Source organism: Salvia hispanica, chromosome 5 (genome assembly GCF_023119035.1).
Source record: "Salvia hispanica cultivar TCC Black 2014 chromosome 5, UniMelb_Shisp_WGS_1.0, whole genome shotgun sequence".
Taxonomy (NCBI): Eukaryota; Viridiplantae; Streptophyta; class Magnoliopsida; order Lamiales; family Lamiaceae; genus Salvia; species Salvia hispanica.
In genome coordinates, this window is record NC_062969.1 from 13101270 (window position 1) to 13127374 (window position 26105).

The 26105-nt window shown below is 34.3% G+C and overlaps 3 protein-coding genes across 5 annotated transcripts; all 3 read left to right on the forward strand.

Annotated features, from left to right (window-relative positions):
* The first annotated feature begins 1256 nt into the window (after window positions 1-1256).
* Window positions 1257-4947, forward strand: LOC125189456. Its single transcript, XM_048086732.1, has 5 exons — window positions 1257-1530; window positions 2853-3209; window positions 3304-3453; window positions 3813-4243; window positions 4393-4947. The coding sequence occupies exons 1-5, from the start codon at window positions 1257-1259 to the stop codon at window positions 4945-4947; spliced, it is 1767 nt and encodes a 588-aa protein (XP_047942689.1).
* Window positions 4948-8566: 3619 nt separating this feature from the next.
* On the forward strand, window positions 8567-18653 carry LOC125189457 (N-alpha-acetyltransferase 35, NatC auxiliary subunit-like). The gene is made up of 14 exons (XM_048086733.1): window positions 8567-8911; window positions 9355-9422; window positions 12149-12304; window positions 12389-12593; window positions 13852-14144; window positions 14236-14379; window positions 15636-15770; window positions 15883-15981; window positions 16541-16597; window positions 16728-16932; window positions 17032-17150; window positions 17586-17654; window positions 17976-18074; window positions 18149-18653. The coding sequence occupies exons 1-14, from the start codon at window positions 8797-8799 to the stop codon at window positions 18386-18388; spliced, it is 2004 nt and encodes a 667-aa protein (XP_047942690.1). The 5' UTR covers window positions 8567-8796; the 3' UTR covers window positions 18389-18653.
* A 2416-nt stretch (window positions 18654-21069) lies between these two features.
* On the forward strand, window positions 21070-26002 carry LOC125190362 (putative clathrin assembly protein At5g35200). Of its 3 annotated transcripts, none has more exons than XM_048087641.1 (16): window positions 21070-21215; window positions 21930-22042; window positions 22130-22199; window positions 22302-22399; window positions 22949-23090; window positions 23181-23281; window positions 23467-23550; window positions 23712-23762; window positions 23849-23914; window positions 23995-24060; window positions 24152-24232; window positions 24327-24404; window positions 24481-24633; window positions 24739-24814; window positions 25274-25383; window positions 25470-26002. In XM_048087641.1, the coding sequence occupies exons 2-16, from the start codon at window positions 21944-21946 to the stop codon at window positions 25812-25814; spliced, it is 1620 nt and encodes a 539-aa protein (XP_047943598.1). In that variant the 5' UTR covers window positions 21070-21215; window positions 21930-21943; the 3' UTR covers window positions 25815-26002. The 3 variants fall into 3 exon arrangements, with proteins under 3 accessions (XP_047943598.1, XP_047943601.1, XP_047943599.1); XM_048087644.1 differs by having other exon boundaries at window positions 21146-21237; XM_048087642.1 differs by lacking the exon at window positions 21070-21215 and adding an exon at window positions 21242-21355.
* The last annotated feature ends 103 nt before the right edge of the window (window positions 26003-26105 follow it).

Below are 26105 nucleotides of genomic sequence, written 5' to 3' on the forward strand. Positions count from 1 at the left end.
TAATAATAATCTAAAATCGATCTCTATGATTTAGAACAATGCCAAATTTGTTTAGAAGTTAACCAAAAATTATGATTTAAATAACAAATTTCATTGAATTTTAATCGTATGGAACAATTACAAAAGTTAAAAGAAATTATAATTTAAATCTCTAAATTTAAAGGTTATTGGATTGGTAGAAGTCAACCAAAAATTATAACGCAAATGGTAATTCTTCCTTAAGTAATCAAACCCCTTGATTATTAATAAAAAAAAAATCATATACGTACTGCTTCCAATACTTGCGTGTATCAACAAAGTTGGACCAGAATAACTGAATAAGATAAACGTACCCCATTATTAAACTAATAATTAAATAAATGAAAGTAAACTCATCTTACAGTCAAGTTGGAATAGAACAAGAGTTACCTACCCAATTACTAAAACTAATTAAGTAGAATGTCAACTCAAACGTAATAACCAAAGTTGGATTAGAACAAGAGTTTACCTAATTATTGAAACTAATTAAATAAATGAATGTAAACTCAAATGTAACAACCAAGTTGGAGAAGAACATGAAGTACCTACTAAACTATTAAAAACTAGCTAAAAAATACACAACCTTTTAGTCAGTTTAGGCTTTTCCAGTAAACTTTGAAAGTGATTAAAAAAATATAGGAACTTTGAGTTTGTAGACAATTTCCCACAAAATTCACTTTTACTCATATTTAATCCTACGTAGCGCACCGATGTCATTGTAATCTGATTGCGGTTTGTGGGAAAATAAACAAACTTTGAATGTTGAAAAGAAAAAAATACGCCAAACTTTTTGGGTTGCAACATGTTAGATCTAATACATAATTGGGCAATTTTTTGTTATTTTTTTGTACAACCCACATTTCGTGCTTAAACAGATAATACAATATTAATATTCATGGCTAGAGTTTGTTGGCTCATGTATGCATCAAAATCATAAATACAAAGGTTCTAGTATTTGGAATATAAATTGAAAATTATACAAATTCAAAGCAAATTAAATGCATTGAAGAAAATTAAAATGCTTTACAAGAAAATTTATAGTAGTAACAGATACTTTTTCATTTGAATTATGGGAGTATGAATATTTTATAAGATTGTTTTGTGTACAGCTGCACCACGATGTCCTGATATAGTGGTTCCACATATGGTGGATCCTGAATGAGGCCAAGAGGAGTCGAATATATATGCATGTGTGTGTGCGTGTGATGCTCGTTTAAGGGTTTAACTTTGAAGAATTAATGGCTTTTTGGCGGTGTAGTGTGATTGTAGCACACTTTGTGACAGTGAGGCTGAGCAGTGAGGGAGATGATAAAACAAACAAATTCAAAAACCAGAAAGCGCAGATCAAGCGGTGCAAGCTGTGGAGAAGAACGGACAAACTTGCCAAAGGATGGAGTTTTGGATCAGTCGGTACAGACGTGCTTCACCAACTGTGGCGCAAGGATACTAGAAGGGACGTATGGCTACGATTACTGGACAATTTTGAAGAAGAGGAAAAAGACGACGAGACTGGTCAGTTTTCATTTTCTCTCCAATTTCCCTCTCATTTGAATTGAATAGTACTCCCCCGTGACTCCGTCCCACCATAAGCGATGCGTTTCTTTTTTGCACTCGTTTGGAATAAAATGATAGAAGTATAAAATAGTTACAGGGGAGGAAAAATTGGTTTGGTTTTAAAAATTTCGTTTAACCAAACTACCAATTTGAAACATCTTTTATTTATTTTTTGGGTTTTTCATTGTTGGAAAAAAGTGGTGTGAAGTGATGCGAGGAGTGTATTCATCAACAACTACATTTTCTAATTAGCCGGTTAATCATATGTTGTAGGTGATTTACCGCAACAAAGGGAGACTGATCAGATTTCATTTTCTCCAATTTCCGTCATTAAAATTGAATAGTTGTCCTATTTGCTATTGGGAGTATAAATCTGTTTCCTTAAAAAAAGACGGTTGATCAAGAAAAAAATATATACTATCTCCGTCTTTGAAAAATAGAAACATTTGAAACTATATGGGTTTTAATGCACAATTAGTAAAATAAGAGAGAGGGAGAGGAAAATGAGTAAAGTAAGAGAGAGGAAGAACAAAAAAGTAGTGAAAATAGAATTAGTGGATTATTAGGTCGGTCCTCTGCCTAAAATTCTATTTTAAGAGACGGGCCAATATGGAAATAATTTTTATTTTTAAGAAACTAAGGTAGTATTTTATACTAAAAAAATATAAACTTTTGAAAGAACGTGAGTTTTAATGCATAATTGGTAAAGTCATTAGACATTAAAAAGTTTCTTAAATTAGAAAGTTCGTAATTTCAAGGGACGAACTGAAAAAGAAATGAGTAGTTCATACTTTTAAGGGACACAACAAGTACGTATTTTTTTTGGTTTTCCATATTGATCCAAACATTTTTTCCAACCCTTAAATTATTCAGCGTCATCTCAAATAATTAAATAGAAACATCTACATGATTAAATATTATTTCCGTCGGTTCGCCAATAAATGTGTCATTTCACATTTAGTACTATTTTTGGTATATGGACCTACATTCCACTAATTCACTTCTCTCATATTTTATTACTATAAAACTAATATACTCCATAAAAGTACAATCCAAAATCCACTAACTTTCATTATCTACATTTTTTTTCATAAAGTTAAATAATTTCTTAAAACCCGAACGGGCCAAAGTAATAGAGAATATTAATTGTGCAGGTGAAGTTTATAGGAGATATTTGCCACTATACCAAGCTATAATAAGAGATCAGCAAGCTGCAAGGAATTTCTTCCCAGACATAAACAACTTCAGAACCACGATTATCTCTTCACATTTGGAAACAGTTCTCCACGTAACCGTTTTGAAAGGAAAATCGAACAATTTGGTGAACAAGTCGGTGGATATAATGCGACGAGAGGTGCTACACCCCAAGGATTCCAAGGGGAAAATTGCCTTACACTATAATGCCTTTGTTGGAAATACAACAACACCTGCTTTGGTTAACAGAAATCCAAATTTGCTAGATATTTTGTCTGATGACAACCGGTTGTCGGTGCACACAACAACCATGAATTGCCATAAGAAAACTCTACATTGTTTTATAGCTGAGCCTGAGACCAACTTCCGGCATGACCCTTTTAAATCTGAGAGCCAACAAGGCGTCATTTTCTTGAATGAAATAATAGCTTCTACATATGTTGGTCAGTTCCAAATTAATTCGTTCAATGCTCTAATATATATTATTCTCATTTCAAACCATAGCTGAATTACGTGTATATCCTTGTTTATGATTAGATATTGCTGCGTATTTGGCTCACAAGTTCCCAAATTTGACTCAAAGAGTAGATGACGATGGTGATTCTGCATTATCAATCATTGCTCAAACTAGCACCTTATTCCCAAGGACAGACGCTTTCACCTGGTGGCAGAAGTTTTTTTACCATCGTAAGTACATATATATATACCACATTACAAGCAGTATTTCTTTAATGCATACAAATTTTTTCAAATATAATGTTTGTATTCTTGTAAAAATTATTTCTAAAGAGGAAACTGGCAAATGCAACCCATGACAATGTATTTAAATAGCCATGGTGCAATGTAACTGGAAGTACTCGTTTCACATTTTCTCTCGGGGAAAGTTTCCAAATTTGTATTGATTAGTAGCATCTCTTGTTGCTTGTGACATAAATCTAAGATCACTGTTAGGCTGATTTGGTCGGTTAGCATTTCAAACCCATCTTGTTTATGTAGTAATATAACAATTAATTACTCCTATTATAGTTGATTGGTTAATGTATCAGTGCCTAACGCGAAGGAGATGAGGGAGAAGAAATCAATGCGTGCACAAGCACTACAACTTGCAAAGCACTTGTGCTACCAAATAGCGACTTTGCATGAAAATGAGGCTTTAAAGATATTTGAGAAATCTATACATCTTGCGGCAATCTATGGGATTAGTGAGCTTGTGGAGATGATAGACAAATATCATTTGGCAATTTATTATAGAGATTCTGACACGGACAAGGATGTGTTTTCACTAGCAATGGCCTATCGCTTTGAGAATGATATATACGTTGTATATAATATGAATGAATGCAGATATATGTTTTGCAGCTCCACATACCATCATGACAACAATTTACTACACATATGTGTAAAACTAGCCCCTTATCGGCTCAATCTTGTAGCTGGTCTCGCTCCACAGTTGCAGTGCAAATCGCAGGGGCTGAAGGTACCATTTCAAATCAAAACTCAATTACCTTTCAACATTTTAAAACATGAAACCGACACATTAGTAGCAGCCGACTAGAAAAAGTAACGAGTTAATATATACAGCCTCTCTCTCTCTATATATATCAAATTAGTCATTTTGATATGCAGGAGACGGAATATTTTGTCCTTGCTTCACGTAGAACATGGCCCAACCACGAAAAGCAAACTCCACATATTTTATTCACAAAGGAGCACGAAAAGCTAAAAGAAGCCGGAGAGAAGTGGATGAAAGACACGGCTAATGCATGCACCATCGTGGCAACACTAATTGCAACAATCATGTTCGCTGCAGCTTTAACTATTCCTGGTGAGATTGAACCTGCATCTGGCAAGTCACTTCTCTCAAGCAAACCTTCATTCATGTTGTTTGGAGTGTCGAATGTCATATCATTGTTCACTTCCATAACTTCTCTACTCTTGTTCCTCTCCATTCTGACTTCACGTTATAATAAGGAGGATTTTTTGTATGTTTTACCCAAGAGGTTAAGCTTGGGCCTTCTTAGCCTCTTCGTGTCCATTACATTTATGTTGGTTGCATTTAGTGCTACGCTCTATCTGGTTCTTCCAAGACAACGAGATGTGCATGATTTGTGGCGCTTCTCACGGCCTTCGCTTACCAGCTCAATGCATCATTCGTGTTGCTACAATTCTCACTCCTTATAGATGTCATCTATTTCACCTATGACCCTAGTATTTTTAATAAGAAGACCAATTGCATTCTCTAAGCTCATACGTGTTGTTTTCTCTAATAAGCTTATAATATGTAGTCATAGTTGCTAGCATTAGATTTTTTTCTTTGCATTATATTACCAATTTCCCATGCATGTTGTTCTTAAGAAGATTAAGTGGTTTGTACTTGTATTTGTAATTTATGGGCTTGTTTAATGCTAGTACTATATATTCTGGTTTCAGTAGATATATCAATTTGTAACCACAAATTATTTGACTTTTAAATAGCCTAATGTAGGAAAATGAAAATAACTGTTACATAGTACTTGTCTCATTTAATGTATGTTTAACATTATTTTTTTTATTATTCAATTTATTTTAATCCATGATTCTTCAATCCATTCAATGATCATAAACCCCAAATTAACACATAAATTTGGAAACAGCTCATTTTCCTAATTTGGTAGAATTCTCAGATTTTAAAAGTAAGTGTGAACTACACTATTAGTCCCTGATCTTGTCGAAAAATGCACCAATGGTCCCTTAAAAAAAATTTATATCATTTTTGGTACGATAAAGCTAAAGTAACCCTATGCACCACTTGTGTATAGGGATGTCAATCGGTAGCCCTCCGGGTTTCGGGCCAACCCTATTCGGGTTATCGATCAATCAGGTTGTGATTTTTTTTTCGGGTTATAAAAGTTCAACCCTAACCCTAAAAGCTCGGGTTGCGGGCTAGCCCAACGGGCTAATCGGGTTGCTACCGATAAAATTAACATGCGGTCAATCCAATAACTAATGGTGAAAATTAGTTATATTTATAAGTAAAATATTTAATTATGATATATTTGTGATATATGCTTAAACTCAAACGTAAACACGATCATATACTAATATTTGAGAGTTATGCAAAATAAAACATAAACATCAAGAAATTTTAAAGCATGTTTTAGAAATTTAAATATATTTTTTAGTGAATTTGAAGTTTCTAATTTATATATCTATTATTATGTTAATAAAAATTTAATATATAATTTATATATTTAATATATAAAATTGAAAGTTATTTTTTTAGTAATTTATATCATAAAATAACCAATAAAGTGTTGAATTAGAGTCAAACAAATAGAACGATAGAAATTTTATCGGGTTTCCGGGCCAGTCCATCGGGTTTTCGGGTCTGGCCCTAACGGGTAGCGGGCTAATCGGGTGCCGGCTAGTCGGACTGAAATTTAATCGGGATATAAATTTTCAGCCCTAACCTGTTGGGACTACCGCAGCGGATGACACGGAAAACAAACAGGTCCTTAACGGATCTATTTAGGTGATTATGCAATCGATTCCAATTTCATGCAATAAACATAGATCTATAGATATAACATCAAATAAACACATAATCATGCATATTTGATGTAGATTCAATTGTTACCTCAAACAATATTGATATTAATATCATAGACTAGAAAATACTAAACTTTCTGAAATATATTCTTTCAGTAGATAGCAATAAAGAATACATTTCGGATTAGATCCTTTCAGTGCTTTACCACACCGGTGTTATTAATCTCTTCTTAGGTAAGAGAGAATTATCACAAACACCGCAACCGTACCAATAGGTAGCCAAAGCCTATCTAGGTTGTGAATACGTTTTTCTTCTTACTAGATCTGGCCAAGTCCCCTACTGGAAAACTCATGAGGAGATTCATCGAATTTCCCTACTTGACCTTCTTAGTAAAAAGCCTTAGACTTGTTTATTATATTTCAATAATAAACCATTATATTATATTATTTATTCTCATAAATAGGTAAACAAGTGGACGTGGCGTTTCTCGTATACATGCACAAGCTGACTGTACAAAGGCATGTACGCTCGAAGCATCTTTAGTATACAAACCCCAACATAACCCTGTAAATTTGGCGGGCTATTCAGGCTGGCCCACGGGTTGCGGGCTACACTGACATCCCTACTTGTATGAATATTTAAAGATTTAGGGCATTTTGGACCTTTCTACTCTCCTTTTAATTTTTTTCATTTTTCATCCATCACCATTTTCTTTTATAAACTCAATTATACTTTCATTTAAATAATATTTGATACTTTATGATTTCAAAAATTTAAATAATGAACCATATATTTTAATTTTGCTTTATTTATTTTTAAAATTAAATATTATTTTTATGCAGATTTTTCTATATGTTTGCGAAGAAAATATTATATTTAATAGTAACATTTTTAAATATAAATATTAAAGTGCATTATAGAAAATTCTTTGTGGGATTTAATTTTACTTAAAAATTTGATTAAAATTTTTTACATTTGAGAAGAAATAATATTATAGTGGATGATGGTAATGTTTTATTTAAAAAATGTTACTTAAATATTTAAATGTTTATACTATACTTGAGTGAAAAATAAATATTTTAATTACGTTAATTAAAATATAGTATAGTGAAGAATTTTTTTTAAATATAATAATTAAAATTTAAGTGAATTATATCTAACATAAATTAAAGCGAACTCTTGCAAGTAACATTTTTTCATTAAAAATATTAAAGTGAACTATAGTAACTTTTTCATTATAAAGCTTAATCTATACACTATTCAAGTAATTATTTAAAAAATTTAAGTGAATTAATTTTAAAGAAAATATTTTTGTTGTAAAAGGTGCTTTTATGTATGTCTAAAATAATTGCATGATTGAAGAGGTACTAAAATTGTAATTTCCAGATACTGAAAATGCCCTTCATGGCATTTAGTTGATTTTTCAAATGCTGAGAGGTATAAAAGACCGACAGGTACCAAAAATGTAATTTTTATAGACCAAATAGGCTGTAAAATTTTTTTAGGGATCATTGATGTATTTTTTGACAAGATCAGAGACTATTAGTGTAGTTCACTCTAAAAGAAAAAGAAGATGCCCTTCCTTCGTGCTCAATCTTTTGCTAAAATTAGCATGAACCGCTATAAACGAACCGAAATCTGAAATGTGAAAGATTTGGTAGCATCAGATTTCATGAAAGCAGAAGAATTAAGGGTAATTTGGTCAATTTGTAAATATTATTGTATAAGAGAAATAATAAGGAAAAAGAAAAGAAAATAGACAAAAATTAAAAAATCTCTTATTCCTAAAATTCGCATGACATGATCCTATATTTTGAAATATCAACGAATTTAATCTCAAAGTTGAAAGGCCTACGAATTGAGACATTCTTTACGAAATCTCTCACTTTTATTTCATACTCTGATTTATTTTTGACGATTGTGTGACGCTATTTAATGGTATTTAATGGTGTGTAATTAATGTACTATTTCAGATAGACTAAAGTTTCCATATTCATTGCATTGCATTGTTCCACTATGTTTTGACTTGCAAAAATGATGATGTAGAATAAACGATCGCCCAACAAATTGCCGCAAAATAAATCACAATAGACAATTGAGAATGTTATAAAATTTACAATTATCGGGTTTAAAAGTTAGAATTGACTGAGATTTAAAAATTAAAAAAATTATGAAAAGTTAGAATTGACTGAGATTTAAAAATAATAATTATTAAAAGTTTTGATTTAAATGGCAATTTTCTGAAAATTAAAATATCTTAGGTGTCCCGAACCTCTGGTGCGACTCGGTTACTCTCTTCTTAGCGGTTCGGGCACTCCACGTGCCTCCAATTGCGTTTGCCCTAACACAGTATTGAATTCGGATCCATACCCGGGTCCCAACCCAGCAGTTGCCCTACCGAACTCCATAGCTGAGCAACACTCTCACTCACTCTAGAATCTCCCCCTCTCTCTCTCACACACGAACACAGAACGGGATACTGAAAACGTAGGAATCCAATTATGGCTGAAGCTGACGGAGGAGGGGACGCGAGAGCACCTCTAAGCTCTTCCATCCCTTCCGGCAAGGACACCGCCTGGTTTGACGTCTCGTCTCTCCTCCATCGCGCCTCCAAAGGTCCGTTTCTCTCTCAATTGCGATCACAAATGTTTTCTGGCTTTTATTTTACTTTTTTGTTTTGAATTTATAAATTGGAATGAGAGGGTTGCCCAGGCCGGGTAACATTCGCTGTTTTCTCAGTTTATGTTGTTATTCTATTCAATCGCAGCAGTATTTATTCCCTTCTCAGGCTAAACGATCTATTTTATTAGGGATATATGTAATATGTTTTTCTTATGCAGCAAAATTAAGCAGAAACTTTCCATATAAATACAAGCTGGTGCGGTTTGATTTGAAAAAGAATCAACTTGGAGATATATATGTAGTTTCATATGTAACTCTATTCTGTACTCCCCCTTCCACCTTCCATGCCCAAGTTCCACAAATTCCACCACCCACCCCAGAAAAGTTAATAACTACTGCAGCATCTTAATAATTTTTTACTTGTACTTTATTCACAGACCTTCGAAATGATGAGCTTATCACAGGGGACGATTTCAATTTGTTTGCTGCCATGTCTGCTTTAGAGGTAATACTGCTTTTCTTCCGAAGAGTCGAAGACCTTTCATGAAATTAATTTTGAATTAAGGTATACTGCTAGTAACGGTATAGCTCAAGTGATCCAAGAAAAAAAAATCAGAGATATCGGCAATAGATGTCAATTTGATTATGTGAGAACAAACTGTTAATGCATCCTATTTTCAGTAAAAGAATTTACTATTAGATTATCTTCTTAATGATAAAAGAAAGGTGATATATGTATTTTCTTGTTGCATTAGAAGTTATGACAATATTGTCTTTAGAAATGGAATTTACTATTATTACGAGACATGGGGCAAGAACTATGTTAAACACATTCCTGTTAATTGGCTTAGGCATGAAGTTTTCTAATTGTTAATTGCCTATTTTAGATAGTTGATGCTCTATTAAACTTTGGTTTTGAGCCTATTCTGTGATCAGTGTGCTTTATGTAGAACTCGGGATTAGATATGTTGGCTTTATTTGTCTAAACTTAGCATTTACTACTAGGTTGATTGTTGATGAAACATGTAGTTTGATAATAATCCTGAACTTTCACGCCTTCTCCTCCTCTTTATAAACCTTCCTTTATCATTATGATTTTGCTAGCACTGAGTGAATAGTAGTGTAACGCTCTGCATCATCACTAGCTATTAGCTAATGAGTCCCATTTCAAGTAAGAAAGTTTGGAAATATTCAGATTTCTTTCATCTCCTTGTTTTTGATATTTGAATGAAATGCTTAGCATTTCTATATGTTTTGTATCATAAGTTGAGACATATTATGAAAACCACCCACGAGGACTAGTAAAGAGACTTTGGAGGATAGAATAGGTACAAAAGATTTACTCATTGCTCCTGCACTAAGTCCTTTCAATATATTAAATTGGTAGACAATTTTAAATAACCACTTTTAGAACAATGTGTTATTTTTGTCACTCCCATAAAGAAAGCTTTTAGTCAGAATATCAACTACACCCTTACTAAAGGGTCCCCTCTATTCATTTAAATAGCACATCAAAAGATTACCTGATAGGTCATCACCCTCTCTATCCCAAACTCCAACCTTTCCTTCTCCATTTCAACTCTCCAATTTTTGACCCCCATTCCCCCAACCTTTCTCTCAGTTTACTTGACCATTTGTTTGTGTAATTGGAATATTGGATAAATTAAAGTATGTGATTGATGATCATAATCTTTTGAGTCTCTTACATGTAGCAACTCATTGAAACATCCAATCAACTCTCGGTTCACTAAGTATTGCCAGGATGCAGGGAGATGGGGAATACTAGCAGTTCAAAAATAGTCAATCTACACTAGATGAAAAAATAAAAATTACTAGTAGTATTCTTCTTTAGTCTATACAAATTCTCAGATAAAATGGGATACAATTTATTTTCGATCTGGAAAAGACATTACTGACTCTAATTAAATCATAATATCCAATAATTGCTACTTGTTAAAGAAATAGGGTGGCTAAGTTAACGTAGGTCAATTTTCTTTTCCCTTCAAAAAACAAAAGAAAACTACACATAGGAAATTTCAAACATGACTTCAATTTCTATAGATTTTGGCCATTGTGGATATGCCTTGTATTCAAAAGAGACTTAGAAAACAACAAATCCAGAAGCAGGTTCTTCTTTTCCTGCAACGTCCATTAGGAACTTGATTTGAAGATGGAGAAATTAATTGAGATGAAGAGAAGAACTTAAATGAGAAAGGAAAGATTAATTTTCTTGAGAAGTGGAGAAGAGCTGGCACGTTCATTATTTTTGGAGGAATGCTAGAGTAATTAATTTTGGCAATTTTAAGGGTTTCTGGCCAGATTTAAAGGTTACTTGTATTTGAGTTATTTTAGGAAAAAACGATTTGATAAGATTTGAATGGTTTACTGTTTAGTGGTTTAAAAGGTTATAGATCTCCAAAGCCACCCTGGCTCGCCCCCTTAATGTTGCTTGCTGCAGGCTCGCCTCAGCCAGCTTGGGCGATTCCAGTCAAGCCCCTGGTGCACTTTTGACACCATTGGTTCCACTATTAGATTGGATGTTTCTATGTTTCTCATCATCAATGTTTGAAATTTGTATTTTTTGTGTTCTAAGAAGAAAAAAAGTTAGTAAAAAAGAATACTGATTAAATTGAAAAGTAATTTTATTCTAGACTTTGTATACCAACATGGCTAAGAATAACTATGATCTCATGTTGGAAGTTGTCAAAAAGGAAAATTTTCACTAGCTATTTTCTATGCTAATAGTAATTTGGCACTGTCATTGGTTTGCTTAATCTGTTTTTCCTGTCCTCAAATTTTGAATTAGATTTAAATAAACTGGGTCCAATGTAGCACTAGCTTGTTTTAATAGTGATATTTGGTTTATTCAGCTCTTCTTTAACTTGTGATTCCTCATCTTATAGAAGTTTTCTTACAGAGAAAAAGTACCAACAGCGTATTAAGCACATCTTCTTGTCTTTGGTATGCAGGACTACTTGTTCATCATACTTATATGGGACAATTTTTCTTCCTTTTTAACGTTAAATAGCATGGCGTGGCATGCAAAATATTTAACATCAGATTGTATTTACGTTATCTTAATAAAATTTCTGTTTTTACTACAATATTCAGCTGTAGTCTATGCATAATTTTATGTTAAATGGTGTGGCATGGACATTTTGCTCTGTATTATGCTGTAGTTCCTACTATATTGTGGTTATGTTTTATTGATAAACCTTTTGTTTTTACTAGATAATGGACCCGAAGATGGATTCAGGTATTGTATCTACTTATTATTCCGTTGATGAAGCCATTGAGAATGGTGCTGCTCCTATTCCATTGAGCATTGATAGAACAAGTGATATTCAATGTGTTATTGATATAATGGATCATTTCCTTGCTTGTGAGGTATCGTCGATCAGTAGCCATTCTAGATAGCACTCATAAGCGGTGACCAATATACCCCTCTTAAGTTCATTTCTTTTGATGCAGGCAACATGGCATAAAGGAGGTTCATTAGCGCAAACAGTGTTTTCTTGCATCTACCTGTTGAGGCCTGAGAGAATATCATCTCATGCCCTGCTGCATTCCTTCTGCAGTGTTATACGTGCTACTTGTAGTGCTCTTGTTTCAGCTGTTTCAGAGGCACGCACAAATGAAGTAAAGTACTTCAACGAATCTTTGCTCGTTATTTTCTAAAGATACTTTTAGTGCTTAAAAAATTAATTTATTTTTTCGTAAGAACTAAAATGAATCTTCAGCTCTTTCTTCAAGGAGGTAGAATTGTCAGAAGTTCCCTAGTACCTACCTCTTTAGAAAAAAGAATAAAGTTGTAATTGTTTCAGCATTAAAGATAATAGCTTACATGTGTTTTTAGAGAGAGGGAGAAACGAAAGCAATCACAAAACTAAGTAGTCTCTTTGGCTTGAAATGAGTTGGAGGACTTTAGAGGGTCAAGAGGAATAACTAGAGGAGATCTGGGATATGGTTATGTATAGACTAGCTCGGCAAATATCAAGTCTGAGTTAAGCATATTTTGTATCAGATTTAGAGATGGAGTTGTATAATCTAAAGAGGATGATATTTATATTCAAATGATGACTCGTCCTATTTACTACTTTAATGTCTACTAATAAAATATCTTTGTTTCTAATTTTCTTTTTTTTAAAAAGCTAATAGATTCATACATTCTGTGTCAATACTTCTCTTATATCATAAACTACCCAGTATGAAGGGAAGCAGGATATTGGTACTGGAATTCATTATTTTTGTGTGTGTCTATGCTTCATTCCTTGTCTGAATTTACTGTGGTTTCTGTTCATGGGTAGCATGCCCTCGCTTGCGATGTTTTACATCTGGGTTGAAGATACTGAGATAGCGTCCTTACTTTTTTTTTTCAGCAGCACTTTGGCCTGATTATCAGTCCTTGTATTCTTTTCAATCATAAATGATGTCCACAGGCATACAACATACATGCCTTCAGTTCCGACCCCCAATATTCTTTATAAGCTATCACATAAACTTGTTTTCCTCCTCTTCCCCTTTTTGCCACACCTTCAAAAGATAATACTCCCTTCATCTCATCGAAGTGTCACATTTCCTTTTTTAATTGTAGCATTTGATTTAGCAAGCAGTAGGGTTTTTTTTGTTGTTTAATTGCCAATTCTTTTTTCCCTCTCTCTAAAAACACATGGGGGCTATTATCTTTATACTGTAATCACCTTTTTCTTAACACCCGTGTCCAAAAGAAATGAGACACTTAGAGTCACTGAGTGGGACGGAGGGAGTAGGTAATAATTTGTTTTTTTTACCTGCATTCATTACTTTTATCATTTATACTTTTCAGGCATTGGGTTTATTGTCCTTTTGTCTAATCTTAAAATGTCTCTCTTTCCTATTCTAATGTGACTTCTTTTGCATGTGATGTCCATCATTTTTCCTCCAATAACATTTAGGGATTCTTCTGTGTGTTCAGCACTTTTACCATGTATTAACATGCTTGAGGAAACCCCAAGGAAGAGGCTTGGAGTTGGCAAAGAAACATATTATTTCCTGCTTATCTGAGCTAGATTCCATGCTTAACACTGAAGAATTTCTGAGGCACAACTCTGCATGTGGAACTGTTGAGAATGAAGATGAGAAAACAACTGCCTCAGGTTGTCAACCAGTTGGTTTTGATTCTACATTAAACAGCAGGTCAGCAGCCCCAACTCCGCCCCGTGCAATTAAACTACTAAGCTGGAAGAAGGTAGTTTTATTTGCTGTTTAATTAACCTTTTAATCATCCATCCCAGACATGGAAGTAACTCTGTTATTCTTTTCACTTCTGTTTCTGTCAGGCAGTCAATTATTTCCAGAAGCTTCTGCATGATCTGGATGTTATATGTTCCTACCCTTTAGATCCTGTTTTTGAAGGTGCCATGCGCTTTGCGGTTGATGTTCAGAAGTTTCAACCAGATTTGGTGGCTAGAGCTCATATCCAGGTTCGAGTCTGGTACTTCTCCTTTTTGTCATTTTGCATATTGAAATTTGGATCCCATATTTATATTATTTGATTCTTCTTGAACTGTACCACTCAAAGAACAGTAAGAATAATTATTAATTTGTTGAGAGCATGTTTCACTGGATAAGGGACTAAATATAGAATGTCAAGTTCTGGCTCTTGAAATGTTCTTACTGAAAAGATGGTTAAGGGGATGTATATTAGCAGCTTTAATGCAAGTATTCTGAAGGTTTCCCTGAGAGCTCGGAACTAAGATCAAGAGTCCAGCATAAAGTGAGACTAGTATCTTGATGGCAAAACATCAGATGGGTTGAGGTCCTACAGTCAAAATATGCTATCAGATGGCTACTTGTTAAATTTATGAAGCATAATCTGGTGGAGCAACGACCAAGATATTTGATAAAATGACTACATGACATAAATATATGTGATACATCATAGATGTGTGGTGGAAAGTGTATAGTGCGGCTGAAAATTGAATTCTAAAGTAATGCCTGTCACCCAAAGTTCAAACACTTTTACAGTAAAGCCAAGCTCACTTGCCACCTCTCTTTCTCTCTCATTTGTTTTTGCTGCAAATATCCTGCTGCTGTCTTCATTAGTCTGAATTAAGGGAACTAAGTGAGTCACAAAGTTACAATTTAGTTGGTGGTACCAGGTTTAATATGGTTGGTAATTTGTATAAAAATACACCCGGCATACCCAAGCAACACAAAAAGTTGCCAAGTCTGTACAATGATGGAAATGGACTACTTAGAATTTCCCTAAGCAACAAAAGCCAGTGGGATAAAGCAAAAAGGCCTCAATTGACCAAGTAGATTTGCCTCCTCAAACACATTGGTAACTGTACACCAACTGAACACAAATGAGTTCAAATGTTTAGGATGCATATTTGGATGCAAATAAGTTAGTACTACGTGGAAGAGGATTTTAGTTAATATTTTTATTAAGGTTTCTGAATTGAATTCTTTCTGTGCTCTTGTTAGAGTATAGATAATTTTTTGTGGAAGAGAGACTTATGACTCTTTAGTTATCTGTGGTGGATTTAGGATTTTACCATTTTCTTGAGATTTATTTCAAACTAGCAATTTATACCTTATGTTTCATTTTCTTATTGAGATCTCATTTTTGAATATGGTTAGTCTTCAGTAAGATTTGTCCTTCTGCTGGTTTACTGATTAGTGATTTAAGTCTTATTTTATGCAATGGAATCTCATGCGAATAGCTAATGAACAGCTTCTGCTGGTACAAGATGGGAAGCTTTATGGACGTGAATCTTTGTTTGCCGTCATATGCAAGGCTGCCCTATTACCTGAAGGAGCAAAGAATCATGATATCCAGAAGAATGAGAGTGTTCAACAACTAGGGCAGGTGGACTGCCAATTGTCTTCCTATATTGGCATAACATGGGCTTTTATAAAAAAAAATTCTCCCGACATTGTTAGCCTCTAAAATTTGATGAAAGCATACCTTGTTGATGCAGTTACTTGTCACTTTGTTCCGAGTCCTATGTGCTAACACTGCATGGCAGAGGCGTAAACTAGGGAAGATCTTACAGGATTGGAGAATAATATATGTCCAGGTTTGCCGATAGTCTCAATAAAACTATAGATCACAAAGTACTGCTTTCCATGAACCTGCTGATTTGTTGTCTCGTATTGGTGTTGCATCCATGTTCCCATTTAAATCTTAACTTTGGTTCTTAAGTCTCTTGCATGAGGTTAATGTAGTTAACCCCTAGACTTACAGGTGGTAGCTACTATGGTATTCCAAACATGAATATTGCATCTTCTGTGAAGTTTTGGTTTGTTTAGTTGTGAGTGTTTAGTGCCAAGAAGGGACAGACATTTCTTCCCAAGAATGAGTTAGATGAAATAGGTGTATCTCTTCAGAAGTGAATAGATGCAGGCATGATTAAGAAGTTTGTCATGATTGTTGTTTAAATCCAAATTCTGGGGTACCCAGCCTTAATAGCATTCTCTATCATCCTGACGTATAACTGAATATATAGCAACAGTTGTCCCTCTTTGGTGTTTTTGATTGACTAGCATTGCTGCTGCCTCAGTCTTCACAGCTTTATCTGATTGCTTACCTATACTTGTGGCTGATTGATATTTTTGTTTGCAATTCCTCTCAAACAGCTTGAGTTAGCTTTTAGAAAGGAGTTCGGGGAGGCTGCAAGTACGACGGTTGAACAGGTAGATATCTGCATATTTTCTGATCATCACATCTATTTTCTTGACAACTGCATGCCCGTACTTATTTTAATTTGGTAAGTCTTTTAAGAGTCTACTTGCATGTCCTTGAATCTTTGCTCCCTTCTTGCAGGACTTGTTGTTAAGGGTCTGCAAACATATCCTTATTTGGGTAGAGGAGCAAACATATTGGATAGCTTTACGCTTCCTTATGCTTGGTTTTGAATTAGATCTATATTCAACCGATGAATATTGCATGGTATATTGGTACATTTATAACTACCTGATCAAGCTAGCCGAGAAAACTCATCTCAAAATAATGCTGAGCAATGATTCTAGTGAGTAAATGCAAAGATTCTCTTCTTTTCTTGTCACATTATGATGCAGAACATTCACATTTTTTATGAGCTTTATCAACTATTTTGCTTCATGAGCAGGTCGACGAAAATCGAAAAAGAAGAAGGATTTTGTAAAGGATGTTGGCAAAGACTATCAAGTTCCACCTGTGGTCCAGTTAATTCAGTGCTATATATACGTTGCACAAGGTCTTATGATGGTAATTATACTCTTTGTAGTATCTCAATCCCCAGTTACTTAGGTCAGCTAATTCTTTTTATGCCTGATTGTGTTAGATTCGGTAGAATGTGTATGGATTTGAGCAACAGTGGTTAGTTCAGTCAGATGACAGATAATGCTATTCTTATCAACTGTATATAGATTGACACTAATTCCTAGATTATGTTACAGGGAGCTATGGTCCCCATACGTATTAATCAGTGGACTCTATGATTTTGTACTTTAACCTTAAAAGATAAGATTAATATTTGCTTCAATTAGTCTAAACCTGCTCAGAATGGCAAAGCAGAACTTGGATATAGGAAACCTCAATCTTAGAATTCGAGTGCGTTACTCCAAGTTGAATGACTTATCTTTTACAAAAACTATCATTAGATGCGCACAAACTGCTCTAATTCTTATTCAAAATTTTCAGATGCTTGCTTCCTTACGGAACGAAAACAAGATCTTCTTGTGCCAGGGTCCTTTCAACAGCGAGCATGAGGTATTTTTATTATACTTGTTCCATTGTTTGCGCTTAAGTTCTTTAGTTGGAAAATAGATACTATATCCATTAGTGGCTAACTCAAAACTTTCCAAGCTTCATACCCTTTTGTATCTTTGTTTTCTGCAACTATATATCAATGTAAGAGTCTTTCTTGGTAGAACCTCATCTTCCCTCCCCTCAACTCCTTAGTTTTGATATTAAATAGCATGCATCAGAGGGCTGTGTCAGCAGCATTCCACAATTTTCTTTTACCCATTTTTATATTCATGAAAGCCAGTATATGCAATGATGGTTCCTTGACGTTCACAATCTTTGCAGAGATTTGTCCAGCACTTTGAGCTGTTGCAGAAGGCTTGCCTTCCTGATCATGCATCCTTCTTTTCCTTCAGTGAGACTGTAGCTAATATTCGTTTTTCTGTAAGTATTTCTCATTGTACTATACCTCCTTAAACTATCTTCTTCCATATATTGTGATCCTTATCTTTTCCCAGACCGTATCCATGCATAACTGCTTCAAAGATGCACAAAAAATTGCTAAGGATCTGCGCGGTGGTTTTGCCAATGATCCAGACAGACTGGCTGAGCTTCGCCAGATAGAACAGGTAGCTGAACATAACCATGTTGCTCTAAACCTTCTCTGCCGGTTAGGAAGTCTTGAACCATCGCTCAAAATTTCCTTCGATTTTATTCACCATCCACATTTTGCCACAGCTTCTGTGAAGAGGTCTTGATGACCTAAAAAATTTTGATACTAATCACCACCCACATTTTGAGCCTATTATTTTTTGGACCTTCACCCCAAAAATTGAAGATAAGAATTGTACTATTATTAGAAGGTGGAAGTTATTAAATGAATATACAGCAACCATAGTTTAGAAGCTTCTCTTGCTAGCAATTTTGTGATATTGGAGTTTGTTTATAAGAGAACATATACTCGGAAAAGTCTTGTATCTTGCTTTTCTTGATTGCAGTTTCTATCCAGAAAGTTTTTATATTTTTCTTGATGGTTGATTTCTGTTGAATATTACAAGCTTCTTTTTGGAGTTTTTTTGTGGAAATTCTATGTATATATCCTATATACTTGTGGAATCAATTTCAAATTGTCAAGATATGTTTGTGTTGGATTCCCCTCGTTAAAAATGATATGCATGTGTTTGACTGTTCTCTTTATAATAATGAAAGCTTTTGAATTCAAATTAAATTAATGACACCGTGTTAGGTAATTAGCATTTATTAATTCTATAAACAACAGCTATGCTTAGGGGTGTAAATTTGTGTGTGGAGGCTAATGGGGTTCCTATAATAATTATAATGTCTACTTATTAATGGTTAATAGCTCAGTTACAACTTATAACCCCAATAATTATTGGAGATTAACATCGGTAGCTCGGTACTTTAAAATACTGTAAAATCTCATCAAATTAATAGTCTTAAGAGCTTAAAATTTAGCACTTTCTTTAAAAAATTTACAGTTCAAGATATATTCATTATTAACTCAGCACTTTGTGTTTCTTATTTTGGATTAACCTGACATTTTTTGTTGAGTTAAACGCGCAAGTAGAATTATAGCTTCATTTAATTTTTTCAATTAGGTGGGTGACCTGTAATTGTAGTTGAATATTTGATAGCCTAACACAAAGTTAATACCCTCTGTGGCTCTGTTTTAATTACTTGACTCATTTTATTTTGGACAATCTCAAGTTATTTGAGTCAATTTTTTTTTAATTTAAAATAAATTATCTAATTTTACTTATTTTATTCTTTTGTATTTTATTCACTCTCTTATTTTATTTAACATTAAATACAAAAACACCTCAAGTAACATGGTTTGAAGATAAAGTTGACAAAGAACTAATTCAGCTGTCAACGTGCCTGTTGACCAATATTATTAAAACAAACGCACATTAAATTAAACAAATATATTGTCAAATCTTCTAGATTGTTTGATCTATACTTTAACCAATTACACTACTGGGGTTAAAATATTAAAATTTTTAATTATAAGTATATATTTTAGTTTAGTCGTATATAGGTAAAGCAGGAGGCTTATTTTGTCTGCGTTCCGATCGCTGTAGTAAACATACTTATAATATAAATCATTGCAAATCCTTTAAAATTAACTTAATATTAATAATGACCAATCAAATACTCTATAATTCATCTGCTCCGATTATGTATTTACTGAGTCAAAAAACACAACATACATGATTTATAGTAAATTGGTAGCTCAGGCATAATAATTTGGATTTTTAATTAGCTTCCAACAGTCTTCGATTTTGAAGTGCAAATTCAAGACGAAAATCTTTAATAAATATAAAAAACATGTTACGATGGGATAAAATTGGTGGTCGAAATTCTTAATAAACCAAAAATCATACTATTGTACAAAATGATTTTGTACTAATGTACATGTTCTATTTACGTATATTATCAACTATTGTCTAGTTTTGGTGCTCTGTAGTTTAAATTTCTGACCATAAACAAAATCGACTGGCTTCAAACCAGTTATAAAACAAAGTGCAGAGTGCAGAAGACCTTATATTGAGACCCACATATTTCATAATTTGATATATGTGTCACTATCAAGTATTAACCGACAGATTTAGATTCATCCAAACTTTTGAAATAAAAATAAAATAAAATGGTAGTAATTCTTAATGAGGTTAATAAGTTAGTGATCGATATTAAAAGTCCAAATTAAATTCTCCAATATTTAATACATAGAGCACTTTGGACGTGACGCTAATGTAAAAAATTCATGAAGCCATAGATTTATTTGCGCTGTATAAAAATACATCATATATGCAAAATATACATTTTCACCTTATTTCGATAATTTTAGGTGAATCACCATAATCACATAATTTTATAAGTACTCATTTCGTTCACTAAGAATGTATTCCAATATTGGATAAACATGATTTTTAATAAAAATATGAGATAGACATTTATATATTGTAAAAATTTCCCAATCAAAAGAAAATACTACTCCATTAAAACTCTGAGCTACAAATAAGTTTTCATGCAAACACCATTATTCAAAAAAAAATTGCACACTCTTGGAGTATTAAGTTTTTATTTGAAGCACTTTGATAAAAAAACAGATGTGGGGCATAAGATGCAAATATAATTAGATGGAGGATTTTAGTTAATGAGAAATAAATTTTCACAAATGACCACTCTCAAAAAATATATTTCTAATGATTATAACAAAAATGTAATATGTTTATCTTAAAAGTGAAGTCCACGAAATACTTTTACTAATATTAGTGGCAGAAAACGATTGATTTAATATTCAAATTACAATATAATCCAACAAAAGTATTTATAAAAACAAAATAACGACTGACAGTGCGATACAGGTATAGAATAATTGGTGTTTGCAATTAAATAAAAAAATAAAAAAAAAATGATGCCGACGGCCAACCAGAAAAGATTCATGGAAGTCTTTTTGCAGACTATTCTTTTTCCAGAGACAACAAACAAATTTATAGGACCATCTCTCTCTCTCTCTCAATTCCAAGCTAATAGTCAGAACATTTTCTGCTCCTGATCTCTGTATTGCCATCTCTCGATTGAGGTATTTTCCTTGTCTTTTTTCCTTTCCTGGCTGTGAAGGATTTGAGCTGAAAAAGCTGAGTGTTTGTGAAGAAATCTGCTCTTCTTTTGGATCCTTTCTCATTCTTCTTTGAATCACTGTTAGTTGCTGATTTTGCTATTTAAGTGTTTAATTCATGTGGATTATGGTTTATTATGTCTTGTTTTGTGGAGAAATGCTTTCTTAATTCTGATTCTCCTCTTTTTTTTCTTGGCATATGAGGTGATATTTTTGCTAGTTTTTGTTTCAGTTTTATATATGTGTGTTTCACTGATTCGAGTATTATGCGATGTTTATGGTGATGAAATTTTGTTTGTGATTCAATCGCAGTGTGTGAAAGCATTTATGAGTAAATATCAGCAAGGTTTGGTTATGGCAATTGAAATTTGGATTTTGAGTTTGATTAGGGTTTATTTGTAGATTGAGTGGAGTGTAGCTGGATTTTTTAGTCCATTTTGTTGTGGAAATGATGTGGGAACATTTTACTTCATATTTCGTTATTGTTTGAATCTTTCATGATTTATTATCTGGAGATGTTTGCCGTTTTAAATGTGCTTGATTGTGGATTTGGTAGTATGAGCTTTTCTTATAAGTTCATTTATGGTGTAATTAATTGAAAGTTGAGATATACTTAATGAGGTAAGTTCTATAGTTCATTGGATCTATGTTTGTAGAACTTGCAGACACAATGTCACGTGGCGGTACACAGAGCAGTATAAGAAAAACCCTTGGTGCTCTCAAGGACACCACTACGGTTAGCTTGGCGAAAATAAACAGCGACTACAAGGTACTATTATTTAGGTCCTATTACGTGATCAAAACTCAAATTCTATTCTGATTGCTGACTTTTTTTTTTCAATTTCTTGTTTCACAGGAGTTGGACATTGCTATTGTTAAGGCAACGAACCATGTTGAACGCCCTGCAAAAGAGAGGCATATTAAAGGTTGTTATTCACAAAATATTTAATTTACTTTTATTCGTTGTGTTTACCGGATTCCAATTTTGAAGGAAGCATCTTTAACTGTATCTTCAATCTAACTTCCAGCTGTCTTTGCTGCTGTATCGGCCACCAGGCCTCGAGCTGATGTTGCCTATTGTATACATGCTCTTGCAAGAAGATTGGCAAAAACTCATAACTGGGCGGTATGTAATTATGGCCATGTTGAGCATTGCATGATAATGGTTTCATGGATAGTTGTAATAATAAATAGGCATATGAAAAGATGGATCATAATTTAGTTTGTGGCTCCTTTTCAATTCAACTATGGCAATTATTTGTTGCATCTTTTGTTAGAATCAACAGAATGATTATGCATTATTATAACTTATTAATTTAATGAACTTCCGTATGAGTTTATGCGGGGTAGTTAGGGGCTATCCTTTTTCGGCCCTTACCTTATCACCCTTTTTGTTTTTGATAGTTTCAAATTATTCATATTATTATCTGGTTGAAGATCTGTGTGACTCGGATAAGGTATCCATGAATGATTTGACACTGATCTCGAGCCGCTTATACAGTGACGTCATAAATTGCAATAGAGGCTCTAATTATTAGGATTTTGATATGTTAAATACAGATCTTGGTTTTTTTGATGCTGTTTAATTCATGAAAGCACTATGATGCTTGTCTTGTTATAAGAAATGAACTGCCTAATTCTGATATATGTATATCTCTTTTGTTGAACTGCATAGGTTGCCTTGAAGACTCTAATTGTTATACATCGTGCGTTAAGGGAGGTGGACCCAACATTCCAGGAAGAAATCATTAATTATGGTAGGAGCAGAGGTCATATGCTTAACTTAGCCCACTTCAAGGATGATTCCAGCCCTAACGGTATGATTTTGTTTGCTTTTTGATCATTGGCAAAAGTTGTTAATGGAACAAACTTGTCATTAATATATTGCATTTCATTCTTTTGAGCAGCTTGGGATTATTCTGCTTGGGTACGCTGTTATGCACTATTTTTGGAGGAGAGGATGGAATGTTACCGTGTGTTGAAATACGACATAGAAACAGACCGTCCGGTGGGTTTCTCTTGCAAACACCGATTTACATTAATTTTATCTGTCCAAAATTTTATTTTCTTCATTCAGAGATTGATGTTACTATATCTCGTCAGATCTAAGTGTATCTTCCAATACAAAACTTTATTACATGGATAAATTTCGTTAATATTCTACATTTTTTGATATATTTCATCGAATTGCAGAGAACGAAAGACGCCGACACTCCGGATCTACTCGAACATTTACCAGCACTACAGCAACTTCTTCACCGTGTGATTGGCTGTCAGGTAGATCTATAGTTAATCAGTTCAATGATGGTAGATCGTCTGTAAAAATGCTTCTTTATTGATTTTCAAATTGGTGCCGTTGCATTGTGGAGTAAAAGTAATGTCCTCGTTTAGCTCCTCCCTGACATAATAACTTGAAGTGCGACATTTTCAAAATGCAGCCCCAAGGAGCAGCTCTTCATAATTTCATCATTCAATTAGCGCTTTCCATGGTGAGTCCCGGTTTTACTCTGCTACATATAAAATGGCTTGTTTGTACTTTGTCTATAATCCTGTACCTTTTTTCTCCCCTTCGTAGGTTGCTTCAGAAAGCATAAAAATTTACAGTGCGATAAGCGATGGTACCGTTAATTTGGTCGACAAGGTATAACTAAGAAAGCATCTTACTACTCTAAATATTTCTTACTTTGGTGGCATCAAACTTACAACCTTCATTTCCAACAGTTCTTCGAGATGCAAAAGCACGATGCTCTTAAAGCTATGGATATATATCGAAGAGCTGGAAATCAGGTACAACCTTCAAATAGTTATTTCATGTAGGATCGACAAAGCAAAGCTTCTTTCCAAATTAACTGATTTTGTTGCAATGCAACTTTTCTAGGCCGAGAGATTGTCGGAATTCTATGAAATATGTAAAAATCTTGATGTTGGGCGTGGAGAGCGATTTATCAAGATCGAACAGGTTTGACCTCCACATACTTTTTTGCCAACTATATCACTTCTATTAGCTTTGGCTATGTTTCTCACGTTGTTTATTATGGTGATGAATGGTAAAGCCACCGGTGTCATTTCTGCAAGCTATGGAAGAGTATGTTCGAGAAGCACCACGCGCTTCCACAGCCCGCAAAGATCTGGTACTCATTTCTTAATTCTCCGATTCATATATAGGCATTTCTAAATATGGAGTTTAAATATGTTCGAATTAAACAGGGTGACGATAAGCCTAAAGCAGTCTTGGCTATTGAGTACAAACCGATTTCAGAGGTAAAAGAAGAGCATCTGCAGACGCCACCTCCAGCTGAACCTGAACCAGAGCCTGTCAAAGTGGAGACTGCAGCTCCTGAGCCACCGCCTGATTTACTGGTGATTATTCGTATACTCAATGCATGAAACTACTGATTCATTCTGCTTTGCCATCTTAATATTTCCAACATTCAAGCGAGTGACTGTGTTTGTCGTTGTGCATAGGGCCTGAACGAGCCCACCCCTGCTGCAACTGCGTTGGATGAGAAAAATTCTCTGGCTTTGGCCATTGTTACTACTGGTAAGTTTTCCTACACTCGAGTTTAGACATGCCGGGCTTAGGCTTTTCTGCATCTAATTAAAGAAATGGTAATTGCTGGAATGGATACAACTTTGGACATTTTAACATGATTTTTTACAACCTTGCAACTATAAACACCAAGTTGTAACTTTTTTGCAAGGCCTAGTTTGCTAAAAGATTCTTGAACTTTGATCTGATTTTGAGCAGATTTCTTCTAAATGCATTGAATGTGTCTATTTTTACTATAAGTCAAAGAGTGGTGTCATTGTTACTATATGTAAAACATTTTTAAAAACTTAAATTAGGTTAACGTTCGTGAAGTTTTAAGCAATTAATCCTTTGTACAATGGGGAACTTCACCTATTTTACTCGACTCGCTTTAAGTTTTCGGATAAGGTTGATATATACAAATCGTCGTCTTTGTAACTCCTTACTTTCTTGCCAATACGTGTGTTGCAGAACAACCAGCCTCAACCGGACCAAGCTTCTCAAATGGAGCCACCGGCTGGGAGCTAGCACTTGTCACAGCCCCAAGCTCCAACGAGACCGCTGCTGCAACGAGCAAACTGGTATGTTTCCCCGCTCCCGTGAATGAGTTTTCCATCTACAATCAAAAGCGTCCTTCACTGACCAAACGAACCCTTTGTTTCCAAAGGCTGGAGGGCTGGACATGCTCACGCTGGACAGTCTATACGACGACGCAATCAGACAAAACAACCACAATCACCAGGTCGCGAGCTACAACCCGTGGGAGCAAGGCCCAATTGGGAACTCCATGATGGCACACGACCCGTTCCACGCGTCCAACGCAGTGGCTGGACCGCCAAATGTACAGATGTCAAACCAGCCTAATATGTTCATGTTCCAGCCGCAGCAGCATCCGATGATGATGATGGCCCCGCAGCAACCCATGAATCCATACATGACCGGTGTTCAGCCCCACCCGTACGGAGCAGGTATGCCCGTGCAAGCCTACAATCCTTATTCGGGCCTCATTTGAACGAAAATTCATCATATTCATTTGTTGGACATACTAGGATTTTAAGATGGTTAGCTCTCTTGATTTCTTATTATTTTATGTATTGCATCGGAGATAGATATGGTTGTTTGTATCATATGTTGTGCGAATGAAGTAGATTAGATCAAAATTCATTTTTGAATAATCAAGTAATATAATCTTTTTTTGTATTTTTTGTAAAAATTTCTATACCATGTTGGCTGGGGTGGTGGTTGATTTTTTTTTGGACCGTTTATTACTTTTCTTTGTTTTTTTCAATTGATAAATGAATAG